This window comes from Lampetra planeri, chromosome 20 (assembly GCF_965212315.1).
Source record: "Lampetra planeri chromosome 20, kcLamPlan1.2.h2, whole genome shotgun sequence".
Taxonomy (NCBI): Eukaryota; Metazoa; Chordata; class Hyperoartia; order Petromyzontiformes; family Petromyzontidae; genus Lampetra; species Lampetra planeri.
This window is the reverse complement of record NC_136126.1, coordinates 5,899,618-5,921,508: the sequence shown is the minus strand read 5'-3', so window position 1 is coordinate 5,921,508 and position 21,891 is coordinate 5,899,618. Positions and strand designations below refer to the sequence as shown.

The window sequence follows — 21,891 nt, the reverse complement described above, 5'->3', positions numbered from 1 at the left end:
CGTTGCTGTTTGTTGAATGATTGGCGTGAACTAACACTCGACTCTTTTGAGTTGGGGGTCTAAATGATATCACCACTTTCAGCTCCTTTTAGTTGGTGGTCTAGACAAGGCTGAGGGAATTTTACATGCAATATGGTCACATGACCTGCATGCAATGCATGATGGGACTCGTGCCTCCCTGCTATTTGAGCACAGCTGTGTGTGTTAAGTATGTTTCTAGCCTGCCTGCATTTTCCTGTTTTCATGGGTTTAAAATTCAAACATTTCCAACTCAGCTTTTATTATTCATTACAATAAATATCCTACCCATTACGGGCCACATAAATTGGTAATACAAATATATAATTATTTCACACTTGAGCTTACTATTGCAAACCACATCTAGCTACAGCCGTGAAGGGATGGCCACTACTTTAAATGTTTCAAGTGGGAAAATGAGCAATTGTGGTTTCAACCAGCAGGGGGATGCTATTTTATGTTAATTTTAACCCATAATTGTTTCAAGCAATTTGTATTTGGGGACTTAAAAAGTGGGTAAAATTATCTCAGTATTTTGTGGTAAAGGGAATTCATGCATGGGTCCCTCTGACAATGGTTTCATGCTCAAATGCACATGGGCTGGCGTTCAACTCGAGTTTAATATCAATGGTGTAAACCCAAAGTCCTGTTGAACGGGTGAGTCATTCCACGTTGCACTGCACACAATGTTATCGATTTTATCGACACACCAAAGCCGCATCGACATCCACCCATGAGATGTCTGCTCTTAGTCACACTGACATGCAGCCACAAAAAAAGATTACATAAAGCTTGTACTTTCAGAGAAGAAACGTCTAAACTTTGCAGATGCTATATGCTTGGGTCTTTTGGTAAATTCACGTAGATAGGTTCAAAGAAAAAAACTAAAATAACAAAAAAACTACGACGTTTTGATCGCAACACAAGCAATCGTCATCAGGAGAAAAAAGAGAACAGTCCAAAAAAAGAGCTCTTTTTTCCTCCTGATGACGATTACTTGTGTTGCGATTGAAACGTTGCAGTTTTTTTTTTAATTTTCTTTGAACCTATCTACGTGACTTTACCGAAAGACCCAATAATATGAATTCTTGCAGTCACGAAAGCTTTAAGTCAAGATTTGCAGATCACTTTTATTTTTTTTTGTAATTTACCCCCAAATTATATTCCTATTTTGATATCCTGTGCCACGTTACGAGACGAAGAATCCTTTCAAGATCTCGTGCAGATCAGTGCAAAGCTATCGTATTGTGAACGGCTCTCAGAAGTGGATATAAACGGGAGATCATTTCAAGGGAGCTATGATCCACACACAGGAGAGGGCAGTGCTACGTGAGGTTTGTCCTGACGGTAAGACTAATATTTTATCTCTCAGCTGGAATTTGTAAGTGCAGGAACATATTTTATTTGACCAGCAATTAGGTGACCGGAGTGAGACCATCAACTCAAACGCTTGTGGATCCGGTTCAATAGGACTTCTGCCTGGATTCGAACCCAGAGCCCCAGAGGTTCCAGCCCTGGAACCCCTGGGGCTCTGGAACCCCTGGCCAACTCAACCGTGCTGCGATGATAAATACACTTGTATTGAGGGGTCTCGTGTCAGTGTGCCGTATAAGGTCAAGAAAATAATCGAATGAGTCAGTCGGCGATGGGTACACGCATCGGAGAACAGTCCAATAAATCCTGGATGTGTAGGAATGTCCAGATACCACAAGCAAAGTCAACCAGTTGAGGGTTGTACAGCCTTTGCGCTGATGCATCTTCCCTTGCAATACACTGAGGAGTTTCTTGAAAAGTCTTCGAGTCATTGCGGCAGATGTGCTGCCATGACTCCCGTCTTGCTTGACATCTTCCCATGAGCCTCTGTCAATGGAACAGACCTGGAGGCGCCTTTTATAGCACGTCTTTGTCCTGGATGAGTGGGCCTGCATCTTGTTTCAAGCTTTTCACTTTATCTAGTGTGCGTGTGAGAGCGGAATTCGTCGAGGGGCAGCTCACATAATTAGGCAACGCTGGTGGGGTCATTAGCTTACCTTGGGCAGGTGGGGGGGGCTCCGGTACTGACAAGGGGCGAGACAGTTACGTTGAATCCATTGCTCTTCAGTAATACACTAATAACCTTTAACCAATCACTTCTACATTTCTGACTGCAGGTGGCAGCTGTCATCCACGCAACTTCTTAACCATGTTACTGCAAAGGCCTAAATCTGTATCGAGTTCCACGTTACTTCTTCTCACTCAAAACAGCTGAAGGAGCTGAAAAATGGCACACTTCAAGTCTGTCACGGCGAGCGTTCATTCCAACGTGCATTCTTGTCTCTGAACTGCTGAGTCTGGGTCTTTTGATTTGTCCCCGAATGCCAAAGGGCTTTTAGTCATTCGTTCTAAAAAAAAAATAAAGTGGGAGTGTCAATCAGTCTGACATGTTAATGGATGAACCAGGGTTATTAAAATGTGCACGCCTTTATCAATTTACCTATAAAAGTACCAGTTTTAATGTGTTTTAGTAATCAGTCAACGTAATGTTTTGTAGAACTATAGACGATGTTTTATTGTGGCCGAATGACTCGGAATGTGCCCCACCTATTCAGACCTCAAAAGCCAAGCAGATTGGAACCTGGATAGTGCTTGAATAAGCGACTTTGCTCAAACAAATTGTCATGAGGCAGAGGCCCCCCCTCTGCCTCATGACAATTGATAGGCAATAAAGGAAAATGCCTACAAATTCTATTGCTGTACTGTACTCGTGCTCCCTGCCTTCACGAACCGGCACTGAATAGCGCGGTGAATTAAACAATGCTCACAACTCTTTGGTTCTTTCGGTAAAGTTACGTAGGTGAAAAAAATTAACTCACGTTTCGGGCGCAACACAAGCGCCGGTCGTCAGGTGGGACACAACAGTTAGAAACAACTGCTGAACTGGGTAAGAAATCTGCAGTGACTTTACCGAAAGAACCAAAGAGTATGGATTCTTGCAGTCAGGAAAACTTCAAATCTAGAAACACGTTCCTTCAGAGTGGGCAGGTAGGAACTTGGTTGGACAGCGCATTCGTGCACGACAGAAAGCTCGCGGTCACGTGACGCACTTCAACCAATCCGGGAGCGTACATGTTTGGGAGGGGCTATGCACGACAGACAAATAATCCCTGGTGGGCAGTGTGGAACTGTTGTTCCTACCTGTATAAATACCGAAAACTTCAAATCTAGAATAATGCTCACAACCTCCATGGCATGGAGAGGCGCTCATTCAGCAGCGGACTGACAGAATGGCCTATGTACATCAAACGTTTTATTCTGCCCTCAGTGTTGCAAATATGTACACTAAATTAAATATGCAGATAACCAAGGCAAACAATTTTAATTTAATGTCCACACATTGACAGTGCAACAGCAGCATTTCATTCAGAAAAAAAAATATCTTTGCATTGAGATGAAGAATTATTTTCAATAAAATGGCAGCAGCATTTGACAAAAATGACATTTCTATTGTTCAAGTACTATACTCTTATAAAATCAAGTTATTTCGTGTTAATAGAAGCACACGAGGGCAAAGTGTAGCTCCAGAACTGCTTTTAAATATTTTGATTGGTTGTGAAAAGGTAACGCAAAATATAAACTGTGACACTGCATTGTGGTGCACAAGCACAAATAATAAACACAACACATTAATCAATCACATTGCTGTGAAGGGGCATTGCCTGAAGTTTCACTGAATACATGTTTCCCTTTAAAGGCAAGGTTATTGATTAATGTTGATGGTCTAGCGAAATAGCCGTACAGCAGTTTCATGAAAAGTTATTATGCAATTCAATTAATTAATTACGTCATTGTCACTATGAAGTCTAGTACCTGGCATCTGAAAGTAAATAAATCCCATCAAGTAATCTACCAGCCCATTGTATTAGCAGTTGCAATGCAGTTAAGCACAGACCCAAACACCTGATCTTCTGAAAACAAGTCAATATGAGTACCATTATTTCCTTCATGAAATTGGTGACCTATTGCATATTATTCCATGGTCTATTTTGTATGCAACGACCCCAAAAAAAACCTGGGATTTTGTCATTCAACAACTTCCTTTTTGACATCAATGGCAAATCCTCAGCATGGCCAAAAAATGAACAGGCACAAGCAATAGACCCCTTCAGGAAATAGTTCCCTTGTCAAAGCATGGTACAACCAGTCCGTCTATGGCCCATGATGGGAGGAAGTCACGTAGCTCGCGTATCTCCGACGAAGCTGAAGTCGCACACCAAGGAGAGGTGGTCGGACGGGTACGTGGACGAAGGCAGCCGCCCAGAGCCAATGTCCCGCTCAGATGGAAGATTCAGCAGCTGCTCCACACGCAGAGCATTCTGGGAGTACCATATATAATCCAAGGTGGCTTGAGTCTCCCCACCGGCACGTACCGTCCATGTAGTGAAGGGTGGTTCCGTCTGTCCGTCCTCGCTCAACTTCCTGCCGTTGAAAACAAACAAAACAAAAATAGCATTGAGGCTACAAGCACGCATGTATTTCAGAATACATGACCCATATACTTCTAAATGGGCCAGTGTATTTCTGAAGGAGATATGGTTTAAACTTTGAGCATAAGATCGATCTATATAAAACCATACATTGTATAAGAGTAGTGTCAACAACTGTTTTGTAAGGGCATGATTTTTTTTTACGATGTATGAAAAGGTAATGCAATGGACTGTCAATTTACCTGTATTATTCCTTTGCCCAAAAGAGATGAATAACAATGGCAATATGATTACGTGGTAAATAAACATTTGAACGGAAATGACAAAAGGCTTTTCGTAAAAGGGTGATGAAATATGCAAAGCAAAGCGCTGCCACAATTGCACAGGACTGCTTCACCTGTAAGCACTGCCGAGGCCCAGGGCTGAAGCAGCAAATAGCTGATGAACAGTTTCTGCAGGTTTGGCATTCAAATCCCCACACACGATGAGGGGACCTTCACGAGCTTCTCGGTCGCTGTCCAAGCAGCTGAGCAAGTGTTTTGCCTGCGCGGCACGCAGACGCTCCCAGCCCTGCCGTGCCTTCAGGTGGGTACACGCCACTGTCAGGCTATGTCCCGTGTCAACGTAACAGAGCTTCAACACCAACAAAACCTGTAGGGATGTTTGACAAAAAAATTCAACAGCGACACAGCAAGGACCATACTGTGTAAGCGTATGATCAGTAAACTATTCGCTGTTTTTATCTGAATGGACGATTGCACGGCGCACTGCCCAAATTTGCAACCAATACAATTAAGTTGAGGAAATTCGGATATAGGTGAATTTTCAAAGTGAGAAATAATGCACGAACAATGTTGTATATATTCAACATCAATTTGGCATACGAACCACAGCCGTGTAATTGTCTATACACAACCTATTATATACTTGGCTTCTCAAAAATGCTCGAGGCTCGTAGAAAGTCAACGTCAAGAACATTCTTAAAACAGCTAAATGTTTCTTGTGGTATTGTCAATTTTAAAAATGGCTTATGGAAAGGTTATGCTGTGATAATTCCGAGCTCTCACTACCTGGTGGGTTGGGTAGGGGATGGGCTCAGCACGCAGACCGATTGCGTATCCAGTCAGGAGCTCAAATCGCTCCTTGCGATAGAAAATTGCACAGCCATCGGGGCCATAGTTGGGCTGGACGTCCAGGCATGGAGAATGGCGCTTGGGCACAAACGCACCTCCGTACCCAAGCTGATTCAGCGCAGGGCTGAAAGCATCGTGATACCGGTCCACTTCCTGCAGGCAAAGAGAGCACACGGAAGCATGACACAGCCAGATGGCCGAGGACAATGAATGCTGAGCATATCTGTATACCGTTACGCTGCTAAGCCGGGTCACACTCGTGTTCAAACACAACCTTTAAACTGCATTCACTGTGTTTTACATGCAGGACGTGTGACGTGCAACAATTAAACGCTTTTGCAACCTTTTACTATTACATTTTTTGCACGTAAAGCAAGGCCCACTTCTGGAAATGACATAAAAACAGATCTTAATCACATTTCTGGTATATAGCAAAAAAAAGTGCTGTTTTTCAACATGTATACTTGAGATACAGCATGCTGTAACCTTTAAGTTGAAAGAAACATCAAACAAAGTGCTATAAAAGAAAAGAAAGCCCTACATGGAAATTGACTTTTAATGAAAGCAACTGGTGACCTGCAGACGCACCCACCTGCAAGCAGATAAGGTCGGGCTGATAAGATACGATTTCATCCAGGATAAGTGGCCACCGGGCGGCCCATGTCAGGTCAGCAGGTTGACAGCACACAAAGTTGTCTTTGCCCTCCCCAAGGGCTGATACATGAGCCGAAAGAAACATGAGAATATTTTGGAATCCATTCTAAGGCAATGAAAGCACAAGATGCAACTGGATGTTGCAGTGATAGCAACATGGTACTGTTTAGCAAATTCACTAAGGTTGCCATTATTTTATGGGTCTAATGAACAGTATGCACATACATAAAAAAAAATTCCACTTGTATTATTTACAAACATTATGGGACTCTTTCGATTTAAAGCTTTCGTGACTGCAGGGATCCATCTTCTTGGTTCTTTCGGTAAAGTCACGTAGAAGGGAAATAATAAAATAAAAATAAAACTAGAAAAATAATTATCACGACGTTTCGGCCACAACGCAATGGACGATTGCACGGCGCACTGAATTCTTCACCTGAGGACGGTTGCTTGCGTTGTGGCCGCAACGTCGTGAGAATTATTTTTGTTTATTTTCATTATTTTATTATTTCCCTTCTACGTGACTTTACCGAAAGAACCAAGAAGATTATGGGACTCGTTGAAAAAATGTAATGTTAAGAAACAAATTGATAGCTTATATCAACTGACAATGTTACCAATGCACATTTCACGTTATTTCCATATGGCTCAAGTTAATGCTGGCTTTACACCTGTGTTGGGGTGGCATATGGCACCACTGTGACTACATACAGGACAGTATTGCCAAGTGACCCACCTTGGGCGAGGACGTTCCACTGCATGATGCGGAAAGAGGGCGTGGGAGGAGATGGATTTTGCCCTTCGACTGGCACAAATTCACGGCCCAGTCGAAGGCGCGAGGAAACCTTTGCGGGGTCAAGGAGTCTGTGCTCTGCGTCTGTGCCATCCACGGGGTTCACTGCCTCGGAAGAGGCATGATCTGACCACTCCACCGCAAGTACATTTCGCCGAGCACCCAAGATGTATCCCACCAGGGCCTCATAAGCCCGGCTCACAACTGACCCCATTCACCAAGCTTACGAACAAATGCAACCCAATGTTTAACTGGGTGATCTATAAGAATAATTTCTGAAAATAAATTGAGTACAAAACTATATCGGTAAAACTACAGTATATATCTAAACGTATATGCTTATGCAGCACGTGCTACACAATTTAATTAAATCGTGTAGGTTAAAACAGCAAATTGTGTATTACGTCGAGGACTTTATGTTCTTAATCCAGATGAGGGCCCATAAACATAAATGAAAGCGGATGTGCATTGGGAAGACATTGTTTTTAATTAGAAAAAATATTAAATGCACACAAACCTCGGTCCAAATCGGCTCAAAGGTGTTTGAGAGCTCACTCGAGGAAATGTACTTTTGAGTTATTTTAGCACAGATTTGATCTAATCATGTCTCATAGTTGATCACGTAACCAAGTAATTATTATAGATATAACCTCAAATGTATTTTACCACTTAACAAAAATACATACATTAATCGGCGTTTATATATTTATCTCCAACGTTACAGAATCATAACCATATATCGTTGCTAATGTAAAAGATATTGTACATTCTAATCACCAGACTTGGCATGTATCAAGTAATTTAGTTATATGAATTATATGTACCATAGAATCTAATTGAAACCAATAACTTGGATGTAGTTTAATAAACGTATCACGTACTTCATAGATAATCTAAGATTAATGTCATGAAATTAAATCAATTGTACTCTTTAAGACTCGTCGAAAAAAACCCCGCAAATCCCGTGTAATTAATACAACACAATCAAGGCTACACATGAATTTATGAGATCAATTGCTCGACTACAGGTAATTGTATCTAATCTAGTTAAATCGCACGCAATGTAACTGATTGACAATACCCAAATGTCAACAAGAGGGAACAAATCCTTTTGTATTGCGTATCGTAATGCCAACACAAAAAAACTGCAGAAAAATCTAACAATCCAACTCGCACACATATAGTCGTCTGAGGACTAGTCGTATATTTACGAGGTCGATTAAAACAAATCAAACCACGATAACCCAACTACATTCACCACTGTTAAACTACAGCGTGATATCCATTCAAAAGGGCCGTCCGTGCCTGTGGTCAAACGCCTCACCGCCGTGTCAACGACGCATACAATTCTCTAAATAGCACGAGACGATGGTCGACTCAACAGTGGCAACTTAAATCACAGGTATTGTACCTAACACACTTAAGATACACTCCGTAGCGTCACGGGAAACTCTATTTTAGCCGTGCAATTGACTAATCACCACAACACTCAACACACTCACTCGACCACAGTCTAATGAGATTCAATGTATAACAACAGATCTACGAGCTTGAGGCTGTGCCCGCCCGTACCGTCATGGTCACGGGAATGACCGTATTGTTGTATTCGTACTATTAATGTTGTTGTTCCGATAATTATCTAAGACTAATCGCGAGTTAGCTTGTCCCTGCAACGCCGAAGGTTATTTTGTGTTTTATTTTGCGTGACGGGAACGCGACCCGGACGCCGCGTGCGCTGCACTGGGCTCGGCGCGAACCGCGCGGCTCTGATTTGAGGTTCCGGGCTTGAGCCGAGAAATCGTTCCGGCTCTGTGTTTATCAATAATAATTACAGCAACTCAACGCATTTGTCAACAAACAATGGCCTTAAAACGATATATATAACGACTCCACGTTTCGGGCAATTGCCCTTCTTCATAGCACAGTGTTAACAATGGTTATTTTGCCATTATTCTATTTAATGTCATATAAGATTAACTTACCTAAATTTTGAATTTTGGGGGTGAGTCACCCAGGAACAACTGATTGTGAGCAACAGAGAGCAGTGACCTGCACGAAAACCCACTGTTGTGCAGTACTTCTATGCTCCCCACTTTCATCCTGTATGTTGAACCCTAATCCAACCGTGCTAATCGGAGGTGGGTGGGGGGGGGTCAACAAAATAAACACAAAACGCAATTATAAAGAAATTAGTTTTCAGTCTAAACCTAACTGACCAGCGTGGTGAAGTATGGTCAAATGACCCCCCCCCCCATGACATATGGATGGAAAAAGTGGAAGTCATCTCAGTTGCGCTGACGACACAAATCTGTCAACCCCTTATCAGTGCCCTACCTTATTATGGACACATTCAGACCTTATCGGTCACCCCGTGCCTTTATAAATCTCAACGTTCATCCTACAAAGTCCCATCACAAGGGAGAGACACTCACCACTAGTACACTCAACACTAGTACACTCACCACTACATACCTGTCAACGCCTTTATCAAGTACCTTACCTTATTACAAAACAATTCAGACCTTATTGGTCACCCCGTGCTCTTATAAATCTCAACGTTCATCCTACAAAGTCCCATCACAAGGGAAACAAATAGACAAAATGCTTTTGTTTGTGCCCGTATTGAAACATCTGTACGCCGTATGGACATGAAAACTCAATTTCCCTGTACAAGAATACGGGGTATAAACCGTATGGGTCGACAGGTATAACGACCGACGTAGCAATGAGTATGCAGGGGGAATGGCTACGGAGATTGAACGCAAGCACCTGTAAAGTTGGGCTAAAGTTAAAGTCGTGTAAAACAAGCTGGCTAAATTAACGAGAAAATCATTGTCGGATGATCACAACTGGAAGTCAAAGAAGAACGTGTCAATGCCTGGGGCAGAATTAAAATTGGTGAATGAAAAGTCCAAACGAGAGCGGCTAGGATGGCAGTGCCTTTGGAAGAGGAGTTTGATAAAACGAAGTGGAAACAGAAATTTGCCTTCAGTGGTACTTGTTAGCACCTCTGTGACACTGACCAGGAAAATATGGACACTGAAAAACACGTTCCTTCGGAGTGGGCAGGTAGGAACTTGGTTGGACAGCGCATTTGTGCACGATAGACAAATATGCACGACAGACAGACAAATAATCCCTGGTGGGCAGTGTGGAACCTGTTGTTCCTACCTGTAAAAAAGACTTGAACATAAGCTGTCCCTAGCTCTTACCGTTGGCATCTTCCTTCTCAGCTGCTTGACTCTGCCAATGAGCACTGTGTACAGCAGAACTACAATTCCTGAATCCGTGTTGATATTGGTCGAGGCCTTTGTAAATCCGCCGACCCCTGCGGAGGTTCCAGTAATCCGCGAAAAACAATCTCTCCAACGCGGTGTGCCACCGATTAGAGGAGCAATTACATCGTGTGAATTTCGCAGATTGTGAGGTTATGATATTTTCAAGACCCATTTGGAGCATATCTGCCATTTGGGTCTATCTCAAAGTATTGTTTTGCGTTGTGGAGAGTAAATCATGCAAACAATCCTGTACTACTCAACAGATCGCGTCAGCACAGCGAGTCTGTGCTGATGCAAAACCAAATTTGTCTATTTTTTATGCATTGCAACTTCCTTTTCTATCTGCATTGCGAAAAAGCAGGTGGCCTCTTTGCAATGCGCAGCACTTTAAAAAATGTAGAATAAACAAAATAGCAATGAGGCTTTCAATGATAATCAATTCTAATAATCTGGGAATGCCACTGACAGTCACGTGCGATCAAATGTGTGACACTGTTCCATCAAAAACCTGTTGAATACAGAATACAATGACCAGGAGTTCAGAAGGGCAGCACTATATGTTATTGGTAGATGTAATAAACCAAAATATATATATACTCGACCCATAAACTACTCAACTCAGGAGGTGGCTGGGTGGCTCTGCCCAAAGTGCTGAACACTGACAACTGAGATCCTGGCTTCAAATCCAAGCAGCTGCCTGTGATTGAACTGAGTTCTCAAGTATATTAAGCTGATGGTCTCAGACCAGTCACCAATGACTGCATAAAAAACAATCATATTTAAATGTGGTTCTGCACTTAATATGGCTAAATTATAGCTCTGAAAATTACAACATCGATATGAATGTCACGCAATTGGGAAAATGTATTGTTTGTGGACCAGAGGTCAAGTTCAGGGATCTTGTAGGTATCTGTGTAATATCCACTTCCACGGGCCGTTCTCAGGTACGAAGGGGTGACACTGCTCTGTAAGCGATCGGAATTAGACTGCATCTCATGATGTAACGCCAATAGCACATTTACGATAAAAATGGGGGTGGGGGGATTACTCAAATGGAACCATCAATCTCTCTAGTTCAGTGGTTCTTCACTTTTACTGCAGCCTGCATCCCTTTGGTTCTCAATCGTAAAAAAAGTGTAATGTTAATGAATACATAGGGTTTGATTAAACAAAGTAGTTGTACTAACGTGCCAGTGCAGAATTAGCGTTTTCGATTATTTCTAAAAAAATCTGGCCATGTCTCGTACCCCCAGAAAGGGCACATCGTACCCCCAGTGGGTGCGTGCACCCCAGTTTAAGAACCATGGGTCTAGTGGGTTATAACTTGCAACATTTTGAGAAATAAGTCCAATCAATCGAATTTTTACATTAAGATTGTATCCATATCGTTCAAACAAATCGGTTAATTTCCATCACGTAAACAGGATGTAGTGACGGAAATGTTTTTGTTGCTCAGATTTGCAGACACACCGTACTGATGACACTTTAAGTTCAGAACATATGGTTCAAGGCTGTTTCTGTGATTAGCGCACATTTAAGGTATGTGCGTGTGACAGACACACAGAGGCCCAATTTTATTGCAGGAAACACCTGCCTGCTCTCATTAAAATGATGCCATTTCCTCAACGACCCCTCTCTGAAAACAAACAAAAATATGTTTGCACCTTTTAGTATCTAAGACTCTAAGTGCTCCGTGTGTTTGTATTTCCTTCCATTATAGGAATAAAATGTTTTAAGCATGGTATTTCATTCATTTTTTTCCCTTCAAAATAAAATTACTGTCCCAAACCACAGAAACAGGGCAAGAATTACAGTCATTCTCATGCTAGTAGATTTGTGTCTGTGTTTCCATTAATTATTCACTCTCGATATTGCTAAATGTATAAGGCGTGGTCTTTAATTCCATGGTTTGGATGAGAACCCTGTGCAATTATTTTGGCTCAAGGTAAATTCGCCGACCCGTGTAGACAAGCATCTCTAAAATCTATATAACTGTAACTGCCATGTGAAACATTTTTATTACAAAATAATCTCCAGAGATTAACAGGTTTGAGCCTGAATAGTGCTTGGATGGGTGACCACCATGCACGTTCGGTTGTTTTTGGCTGCTGTGGGGCTATGGTGTGTGTTTTAGAGGTCAGTGCGGCACAACTACTTTGTTCAATTTGTTGTACTGTGCTCTACTTTCTATGCCCCAACATCAATGCTCCCCACCTTCACCGATGACCATTGTGGTGAACTTCGGTCGAATAACCCAAAACACCCACGTGGCACCAGGATAACCTCCCCCAGTAGTGGATTGACAAAGTGTTGTACGTGTACATATGTACGTAAAATCTGTAAATATTTCGTGTCTATGTAGTTAGGTATTTATGTGTTTTGTGCAATACTTGTGCGTGCTGTGGTCTATGTAACCAAAATCGACTGCACTTCAATCAAACCTGGATTTTTCAGCCATACATCTGGTGTTTCACAATTCTTATAATTTTCATTTCAATGCGGTCCTTTTTTGTCAAAGCTATGGCGGCATGAGTTAAGTCGGCACAAAAATGTGCATGTCATAAGGTACAATACATGACTGGGACATTATGCTCAAGAAAGGTTATGGATACAAACAGTGGCGGCTCCTGCAAAATCTCTCAGGGGGGGCAAATGTCTGGATGATTGATAAGGATAAGGTCCACCCATGCAAAGGATAAATTAACAGCTTAAGCATGTAAAGGCAACTTCACTTCTTTAATATTAATGAAAATTAAAGTGACTCTTACAATACATCTTGTTTGTTTCTATACTCACTATTAATACAATCCACTCAAGTTTCTTTTATTAAAGATTCCACTAGGTGGCGACAAATAATATTGTTGGATGAAACGTGCTTACGTATGATGACGTAAGCACGTTAGTGCGAGCCCTCCCGGAAGCCATAGAGAATGCATTGCAGCGCCCCCCGTTCGAAAAAAAGCATCTTTGAATGTAAGTCTATGGGGCCACTCGGGGCGATTCTCAGCGGAGTGAAATCGCCCAAAAAGAGGCGGTACTCCACAGAACGTGACATGACGCTGATTGGACTATATCCAGAGGCACAGTGACGGCTAGCGTGACTCTGTGGTTGAATGACATTGGTGGTGCGTCGCCCAATCGCCCTAATGAAGAAACCGCCCCTGGATACAAATCAAATCTTCCATGGCCAAACCAACAAAACTGGCCTGTGTACAGAAGATGTATAATGTTTGGCATGTCCCATTAACCAATTCTTTTTTATTTAAAGTAAACTACAAATCACACCACAATATTTCCGTACATGACCAAAGTGCATTTAAAACATCAGTTTGGCATATTTTTTTTCTATTTGATTCTGCAGTCCTACAGCAACAGCTCCGTGTTCTACATTAATGATGATGGTCAAACTTGTTCACAAATGAAACGCAAAACACATTGATCTGTGCACAATTCATGAGGTGTGCCTTGAGGCTGCATCTTGCATGCTGCATCTTGTTATATATCTTGCAGTTGCTGCAGGGCCAGTTCTTGCAGAACCTCACCGCAGCGTCTTACCACGTAACATAAAAAAAATATAAACAAGCGAAGCTTCAATTTGAAGCGTAAATAGAGTGGTAAAATGCGAATCAACGACATCAATGGTTTGCTGTAAAGTATTTATTCATGATTACTGAAAGCAACACTATTTGCTATGCAAAGACTTAAAGTAACGACTGTATAGAAAACAACAACAAAATACTGCACTTTAACGTTATATTGAATATCAAACACTGGATTATTTCAATATAGAATTACTGTTTTGCATTTTAAATTGCCTTCTTTTATTCTGACCAGTTGGGTGATTTCTGTACGACAGCTGAATGACTGGCATTTGTTTTTGTTGTTGAAATGTACCCTTGCAGTTTTAAAATCTGCTCCCAATGCAATCCATAGTGCAGACATGCTTTTCACAAACATTGGGCCAAACGTGAACACCCTCGAATTTTAGTCAATTAAGTGCCCTCTAATATATACACCATATTATGTACAGTAATTAAATCAAGAACAGGAGCGACAGCTTTTTATTCGGGTTTTCTTCAGTGCAATATAATTGAGCTGGTGCCATCAATCTTGTCATTCTTAGGCAATCTCTGTGGGCTGAGCAAACAAAATTCACTCTTAACATGTCCACGCAGGAGCTCAGGCTCTTAAGGGGTCGTTAGCTCCAAAACCCAGGCACAGTATAATCCACCCACGAGTCACCCAACCAACCGCCTTTGTAGCTTGTAAATATTAACCTGACTGAAAAAGCAAACAAGTTCATCCCACATTCATCAGTCATTGGTACTTAACTCCTGTAAACCGTTCGAGATGTACAGTTCATTTTAAACATTCTCCAGGAGTCTCAAAGAAAAGTGTCACTGTATTTTTGTGATGTGATATTGTCAATTGACAGTTATGGAGATCCGGGGTCCACTTCAGGTGCGCTTAATTTGTACCAGATGGCCCGGGCAGGCTGTCCAGACATGATGACCTTCCACCGAGCCAGTATTTTCTCAGAGCTGTCCTTGCCAAACAAGATGCGCCCAACTTCGACCTTCTGTTTTCCACTGCTGGTCTGGATAACCTGGAATAACAGGTGTGTCTTTGCCAGCTGTTCAGATGAATAGCTGAAAGCCACAGATTCATTAAACTCGATGCCGCCATCTCTTTGTTTTTGCATGATTTTTTTGGTTTTGATATATTTTTCATTTTCCACAGAAACGGTCAGCTTTACAAATAGTCCTGAGAGAGAAAAAAAACACAAATACAATAACTTCAAATTATAACTTAAGACCATTCTTGTTGTTAATGTGTTTGCCACATGGCCCATAGTAACTAGGCAGGTTAAAACAGGCCTCAGCTCTCTGCAATGATCAGCAATTATGTCAGTCTTAGACTGATTTGTGGAATTACCAAACGCAAAACCATCCGGTACACTATAGCACTGTGTAATAGAGCTGGGATATCCCATTTATGTAATCAAGTACTGCACTCTACTGAGTATTTGTTTGCTTGGCAAATCGGACAACACTTAAATCGTTGGAAAATAGTCTCACCTCTGTTCGTAAGTGAGACAATAGATGAGAGTTCATGGGTGATGCTTGTTGAAATTATTGGCATAACCACGCTAGGTTTGGCTTACAGGGGGTTTGCTGCCTTTGGGTGGCAGAATGTAAGAGCGGCCATCGTTTGTAATAGGACCCATGGAGTTAACCTCAAAAAGTATTCCCATTGTAATTCTTCGTCAATTAGTCAACTAATCAATTACAGTACAGTATTTCAGAAGGGATCTTCCTAACGGCTGAGCCAGAGGGAATAACTATTCGCTATATAATTGAAAAAGAGCACTTGGCATTTGATTGATAAAGATGATGGCCATGTGTATGCCACTCTCAAAACTGAAAACCTACCTTGGGATCCATTTTGAATTGCGTTGATGTTCCGTGCTTGTAACACCGTGATCGTAAGCTTTTCAGCCTTTGGAAGGTAACCCAGCGATATTGACAACTCACCATGTTCCTTAAAGATACATTACAATGCAAAACACAAATGTTAAATTCATTATCATATTGTGTTGTATATGGAGCTTTGCATTGACAGACTACCAGCTTGTGAATTGTCCACAAAGGCCAGCTCTAGGAAATGTGGTTCACACATTCTGATAAACTGCACTGATGACCTTTTGCCTACAATGGTAAGTCGAATGTGCCGACTGGTCAAATAGATGACAATGTAGAAGCTAACACGGCCCTGGGGTATTGTACATTTGAATGACTGTATTTCAAAACATTTCAGGGTAAAACCAGCCGGCCGTGGAGTCATGTTCAACATGTTCGCCAACATTTAGAACACAGAAGGTCGATTTAATCCGTGAATTTGCACTGGAATGTAGAACTTTATACAGCGGTGGCAGTCAAAAGGTGACGAATAAATGTGTTCAAGTCAGGTTGAGACTTTAGTTTTCCTTTTGTGTGAACATTACCATGTTAGAAACAAAACATGTTTCAATGTGTTAAAATAATAAAAGTGTTGTCAGCCTTTGGGCGTATCCACCAAAATATTTATCTGATGTGACCAACCACACCCAAACAACATGAACTAGAGCCTTCCCTAAAAGGAAATGGCTGATTAGCGTTCCATTGTGTCCCCATAAAGGTGTGTAACCTTTTGCTCAAGTTGAATGGCAATAAACGAAACCCTGTACACGACATCTACAGAAATCCATATGGAGTGTCTGTAAGACATCGCGGGCTCAGAGGATGTCGCAACCTTGCTGCCATTGCTCAGCTATATTTACGGTTCAAGGTTCATTCAGCTGAGACTTGTTTGCTTCCTTGGCAGTCACTTTAATTATTTAACCTGCGAAAAACACCACAACTCTCTTCCATAATGCGTCTAAGTGTTTATTTTTTTCAATAAAAAAAATCTGTGCACCGTATGAATAACGTGTACCACAGTATAAAAACTGAGTGTACGAAATGAAAATAAAAGTGAGCGCTCAGCTTAAGCGATCACACCGGACTTCTCAGCTTGAGCATACCTCGTTCCGGCACGGCTTTATCTTCTTGAGGAAGTGCTGGGGAGCCTTCATGTCCAGCAGGAGGTCTCGCAAGGGCTGCTCGATTTTGCCGACGATATTTTTCTTGGAGAATCTGTCGACTTCGAACAGCTTGACGAGCACGGTCCTCCGGTGCAGCTCCAGCAGGGGCACCGAGAAGAGGAAGCTCTCCATGAAAATGGGATTCGGGGTGTTGTGATGGACTTGGCTCTGCAGCGACGAAACGTCTGGCAGCAGCGACACGGTGCAGATGAAGGAGGCTGGCTTCCCGAATTCTTTGGCTGGCAGATCCCGCACTTGGATGATCTGAACGGTCAGGATGTTCAGCTCCTCCTCATATAAAAGGCAGAAGTTGATGGAGCCCAGCGGACAAGATTCCTCAACATTTTCCAGGGGCTGATTGTGAAGGCAGAAACGTAAGACGTGCAAATGAGCAAATGCTGTTCCAAGCAAGCTTTTTTTTAAATAGCTCTTGTATACTGTATAGACTTTATATTTTATGTAATGTATTACCCCAATAAAGTCAGCAACATATATGCGAAATATTCAACATGGCTGATTATTTGAATATGCAATAATGTATACGATACAGAGTTGTACAGTTCTACATTTGAAAGTGGTTATTTAATACTCTGGCAATGTGGAGAATTTAAAACATTCCTATAATTATGTAAAGATGTCTTTATATTTTAGTTTGAAAATCAAGATTGTAATAAAATAACTAAAAATAAACAGCACAGCCCTTAGTCAATCCACTGCTGGATGGATGCCGCCCCATGCTATGTCGGTAGTAAAGGTTATTTGACTATACTTCACCACACTGATCAGTGCAGGTTTGAGAAGCGGAGGAGTGGAGGGGCAATAACTGGTTGGGATATCATTTGCCCCTGATGCCAACCGTGGCTCAGCATCAAACTCACAAATAAAAGGCCAATCAAGGTATTTGTTAAAAAAAATATATACATAATTGAGCAGACATGCCCAATAAGTAAACTGAACACATTGTTATTGTATGTGCACGTACTTGAGCTTGTTTGTAAATGTCTACGTTGAATTGGCTTGGGTCCAGTGGGCTGTTTATAGATGGGCGGCGCGAGTTGATTAACAGGTTGGTAGATCCATACTGAGAACCTGTTGAGACGATCACGATCAATGGCACAAACGCAACAAAGCATTTCGGGAATGACCAAATTATTTCCACTGGAATGGGAAACAAAATGTATTGTATTTACTCGAAGTAAAACTTTTAATTCGTCGAAATGTTTCTTAAAATTACATATTCAATGCGATTGAGCATTGAGACGGTGCTCATTTCCTGTTTACAGCCTTGAGCCCAGTGGTGGAAATTCCACATTGCTATGGTGGGACTAAGTCTCTCCATTGGGCAACCATTATGGACTTCCACAAGGTGGTACTTATTTTAATCGCCCCCAGAGAGATGATGGGCCGAGTCAACTCCCAATCAGGATTTGAACTCGCAACCTTTCGAGTGCGAGCCACTCTACCGCTGAGGCACCTGGGTGGATGCACGTGGCAAGGATGTGAACTTTGTACACATTTGCAATGGTGTCACGTCACGCAACGTGCTGATCAGTGCTGAAAAAATATTTCTGAAACTTATTATCTCATAAATTGATCAGATTTGAACTGATTGTTCAAAATCATAACTGATTTATACGTCGATTAATCAGTAGGCATTCTAAAATGATTGTCCGCCCTCGAAACTCACCACAGAGCAAGCCCAATGTGATAACGATGAAGATGATGATGTCATAATTCTCTTCAAACCTAAACTTTTGGCACATAAAATGTATGTTTTTATCCCCATGTGCAGAAATTATGCAATAATTTTTCGAGTCACATCAACTTTAATAAACAAGACAGTAAATCAATATTACCAAATTATTTCATCAGCTAATAGTTTCAGCTCGAGTGGCAATGCTCGTTGTCAATTATGTTGTGCCTTTTTTATATAAAAAAAAAACGTTCACCTGGAAAATCCCTTGAGATAGAAAATCTTGTTGCCAAGGACACCCATTGCTATGAGGAGTGTCCCATGTGAATATTTTGAATCCAGATTTCACTCCACGGGAAGAATTTGAGTTAAAAAAAAAACCTGTATGTAGTGATGGGTTGTGACCAACCATAGCAACAACCTTGAACCATGGCAAGGGCAAAGGGGGAGCTGAATCTTGACAATTTACTTTGGAAGAAGAACATTACCATCTTGCACGTGTTTTTAAACTCAGGGCGGAATCTGCCTTGGTCAGCATGGTGCTTTAAATGGTGCAGCACATCGTAATTATAACATCAAAAGATATCCTGTCGTGCCCTGAAGGTCGTAATGAACGTGAGAGACTGGTATTTATACGCAGTAATTTTTGTCAGAGCTGCTGTTGCACTTCTGCTTTGGGGATGTTGTTTGACAAGGAGGGACACACCCTTGGGGTTGTACAGGGATTGAGCACTCGCATTGCCCAAAACGGCACCTGACCTTTTTGTTCTGGAATGTCACACATCCAGTTTTACACTTCATATTGTGTCTGTGCTTGTCATTTTTGCATTTCAAAACACATTCCTGCGGAGGGAGCTGGTAGGAACGTTGGGTTGCTCGGTCAATGGCCAGGGTCAACGGCGGCGTGGTGTATTCCGAAAATATGGCCGACTGTGAGGGCGGGCACAAGCCGGCGTGAGTAGGTTAAACGTTGAGTTTTATAAGGGCACCACGGGGTGACCAGCCCCTCCCCACCCAGCCCAACCCCTCCCACCCCCCACCCAGCCCCACCCTCCCCACCTAGCCCCTCCCCACCCTCCCCACCCAGCCCCTCCCCACCCTCCCCACCCAGCTCCCCACCCTCCCCTCTCCACCCAGCCCCACCCCTCCCATTTTTGGATGCACGACGGACGGACGGACACAATAATCCCCTGTGGGCTGGTATAACCAGGAGGTTCCTACCAGTATAAGTGTGTCCTGCATTTGCCGTCGTATTCTACACATTTCTAAAATCCATTAGCAGTTGACCATTTAACCCATATATCACAAAACAACTGCAGTACGAGCAACATGAAGGGAATGGAATATTACAGTACATTGCTGTTCAAATTTGGCACCACCAAAATGAAATACATATTTCAGTATGGCAAAATAATGAAGGCGAGGTCCTGCAATTTGCTTGCTCATGCCAAGTCCGGCAGAAGGGCTTCCACTGCAGCAAACTCTAAAGATGGCAATTGATCTCCTCTTCCATGTCGACCTGGCGTGTTGGAAGAGGTATGTTATACCCACAATTCGCTGCACCACATACAACATGTGTTGTACCCATTGATACTGCATTGGGGGAGGGGGGGTGTGAAGACGCTTGGACCATCGCTTCAACTGCCGCGCTCGAGATGAATTGGAACCGGCGCCCTCTGGATTGCAAGTCCACAGTCTGCTCACCGTAACTCCACGGCAGCTCCTATTTTGTGCAAGTACCAAATACAAAGAGGTATTTAGCACGATCCATAGGCTTGCTTAACAGAGGTTCAACACTCAAATTCGAGGTGGTTTAATATTTTTCAGACCCTTGCTCTCAAAAATGCATTGCTCTTGCAAGTGTGCGTGCACCTGTGATAATGCACGTTTTGAAAGCCACATTGACATACTTTGTCATTCCACTGCTGGATGAAGGGCTTCCCTTGTCATGATGGCCATTGGATTTGTTTTGACCATGCTTCACCACGCTGGTCGGTGCAGGTTGCACGAAGAATGGAAACGTGGTAATCACCCAGGACCATTTCAGATCACTCGCCACTGATGTTAGTCGTGTCCAGGAATCGAACTCTGGTTACAAGTGTCAGCACAGTGCTGGACAACTGCGCCACTGCTACCCTCCCCCCTCCTCCCCCACCGTGTGCATCTGTCATAGTCAATTAATAAAGTAACTCAGTACAGCATCGGGAGGGGGGGGGGACATCACGAAACACTCCCGAAACATCACTTTCAATGAAGGCCATTCAACATCAACATTCTGCAAATATTTGCATGTATGAAATATGCAAATAACAATCCCCCCCTCCACCCCCCGCTATCTTACCGTCAGTAGATGAGTAGCACATCTGGCTCTGGAGCAGAGATGTATTGGTTTGCATCACATTAACCCGGGCCAAGGAGTCTCCAGCAGGCATGCTGAAGCGCCTTTCAAAGTCCTCTCTGCTGGGTCTGTTCAGGTACACGGCGCTGCTGCTGCGACTGAGCTTAAGGTCCGGCTGGATGACTCTGATGCTGCCGCCGCTGCTGCTGCTGCACTTTTGCTCCGGGCTGCTCGTTCGGTCAAGATTTGCCCGGTCGTCGGACGATGTAAACCATCTCCTGAGGTCGCAGTAGAGGCACATGGCAGCCACTGTCACGCACGACACCGGGAACACCACCGCCACCACAATGAGCAGCCCGTCTTGGGATGCCTCGGCAGAGGGAGGCATGCTGATGAGCGGCCACCTGTTACAATGGCAGGCAGATGTATATTTTGATTGTTTGGGGGGTCTTTGTGTGTGTGTGTGGCTAGGCTGAGAAATATGTGGGCGTGTACCTGCTTTGTTGCCTCAGGGATTTTTCTTTTTTTAAGTTTGACTTAGCAGGTAGTAGTAACAGCTTGGAGTGACAAGCGAAAATGTGTGTTAGCAACAAAATAGAAATGAAAACAATTGCAGTCACGAAAGCTTCAAGTCTAGAACAATTATAGTCTTTAAACTAGATTCGAAGCTTTGTCTCTCTGTTTGTCTATGTTGTGTCTCTTTCTCTGTGTGTCTCTCTGTGTGTGTCTCTATCTGATTGTGTGTATGTCTATGTGTATCCGTGTCTGTGTTTTGTCTCTCTCTCAAATTTAGCAATCTTTGGAAGAACGTTATCAACCAGGTAGGGTGTTGACTGTTGTGTTAGCCGACTCTCTCTGTTACATTGCGTTATATATCTAAGTTTACTAGGTTTGTTTTC

General features: G+C 42.6%; 2 protein-coding genes across 2 annotated transcripts; both read right to left on the bottom strand.

Moving 5' to 3' along the window:
* Nucleotides 1-3,356: 3,356 nt before the first annotated feature.
* On the bottom strand, nt 3,357-8,278 carry NOCT (nocturnin). The gene is made up of 5 exons (XM_078603407.1): nt 7,005-8,278; nt 6,207-6,328; nt 5,552-5,767; nt 4,879-5,132; nt 3,357-4,473 (listed from the first exon to the last, which is right to left on the bottom strand). Exons 1-5 carry the CDS (start codon nt 7,273-7,275, stop codon nt 4,227-4,229), a joined length of 1,110 nt encoding a protein of 369 aa, XP_078459533.1. The 5' UTR covers nt 7,276-8,278; the 3' UTR covers nt 3,357-4,226.
* Nucleotides 8,279-13,978: 5,700 nt separating this feature from the next.
* Nucleotides 13,979-21,438, bottom strand: LOC144724347 (synaptotagmin-2-like). Its single transcript, XM_078603406.1, has 5 exons — nt 20,996-21,438; nt 17,944-18,050; nt 16,902-17,315; nt 15,772-15,880; nt 13,979-15,103 (listed from the first exon to the last, which is right to left on the bottom strand). The coding sequence occupies exons 1-5, from the start codon at nt 21,378-21,380 to the stop codon at nt 14,775-14,777; spliced, it is 1,344 nt and encodes a 447-aa protein (XP_078459532.1). The 5' UTR covers nt 21,381-21,438; the 3' UTR covers nt 13,979-14,774.
* Nucleotides 21,439-21,891: the final 453 nt, after the last annotated feature.

Bases quoted from the DNA above. Each gene is read 5' to 3' on its own strand.
- NOCT (XM_078603407.1), bottom strand. From the start codon at position 7,275: ATGGGGTCAGTTGTGAGCCGGGCTTATGAGGCCCTGGTGGGATACATC. The intron at 5,768-6,206 runs GTGGGTGCGTCT...CTTTGCCTGCAG, and splicing joins CCGACCTTATCTGCTTGCAG to GAAGTGGACCGGTATCACGA. The intron at 5,133-5,551 runs GTAGTGAGAGCT...ACATCCCTACAG, and splicing joins TCCCCTACCCAACCCACCAG to GTTTTGTTGGTGTTGAAGCT.
- LOC144724347 (XM_078603406.1), bottom strand. From the start codon at position 21,380: ATGCCTCCCTCTGCCGAGGCATCCCAAGACGGGCTGCTCATTGTGGTG. The intron at 18,051-20,995 runs GTAAGATAGCGG...TCGTCTCAACAG, and splicing joins GTGCTACTCATCTACTGACG to GTTCTCAGTATGGATCTACC. The intron at 15,881-16,901 runs GTATGCTCAAGC...TGTATCTTTAAG, and splicing joins TAAAGCCGTGCCGGAACGAG to GAACATGGTGAGTTGTCAAT.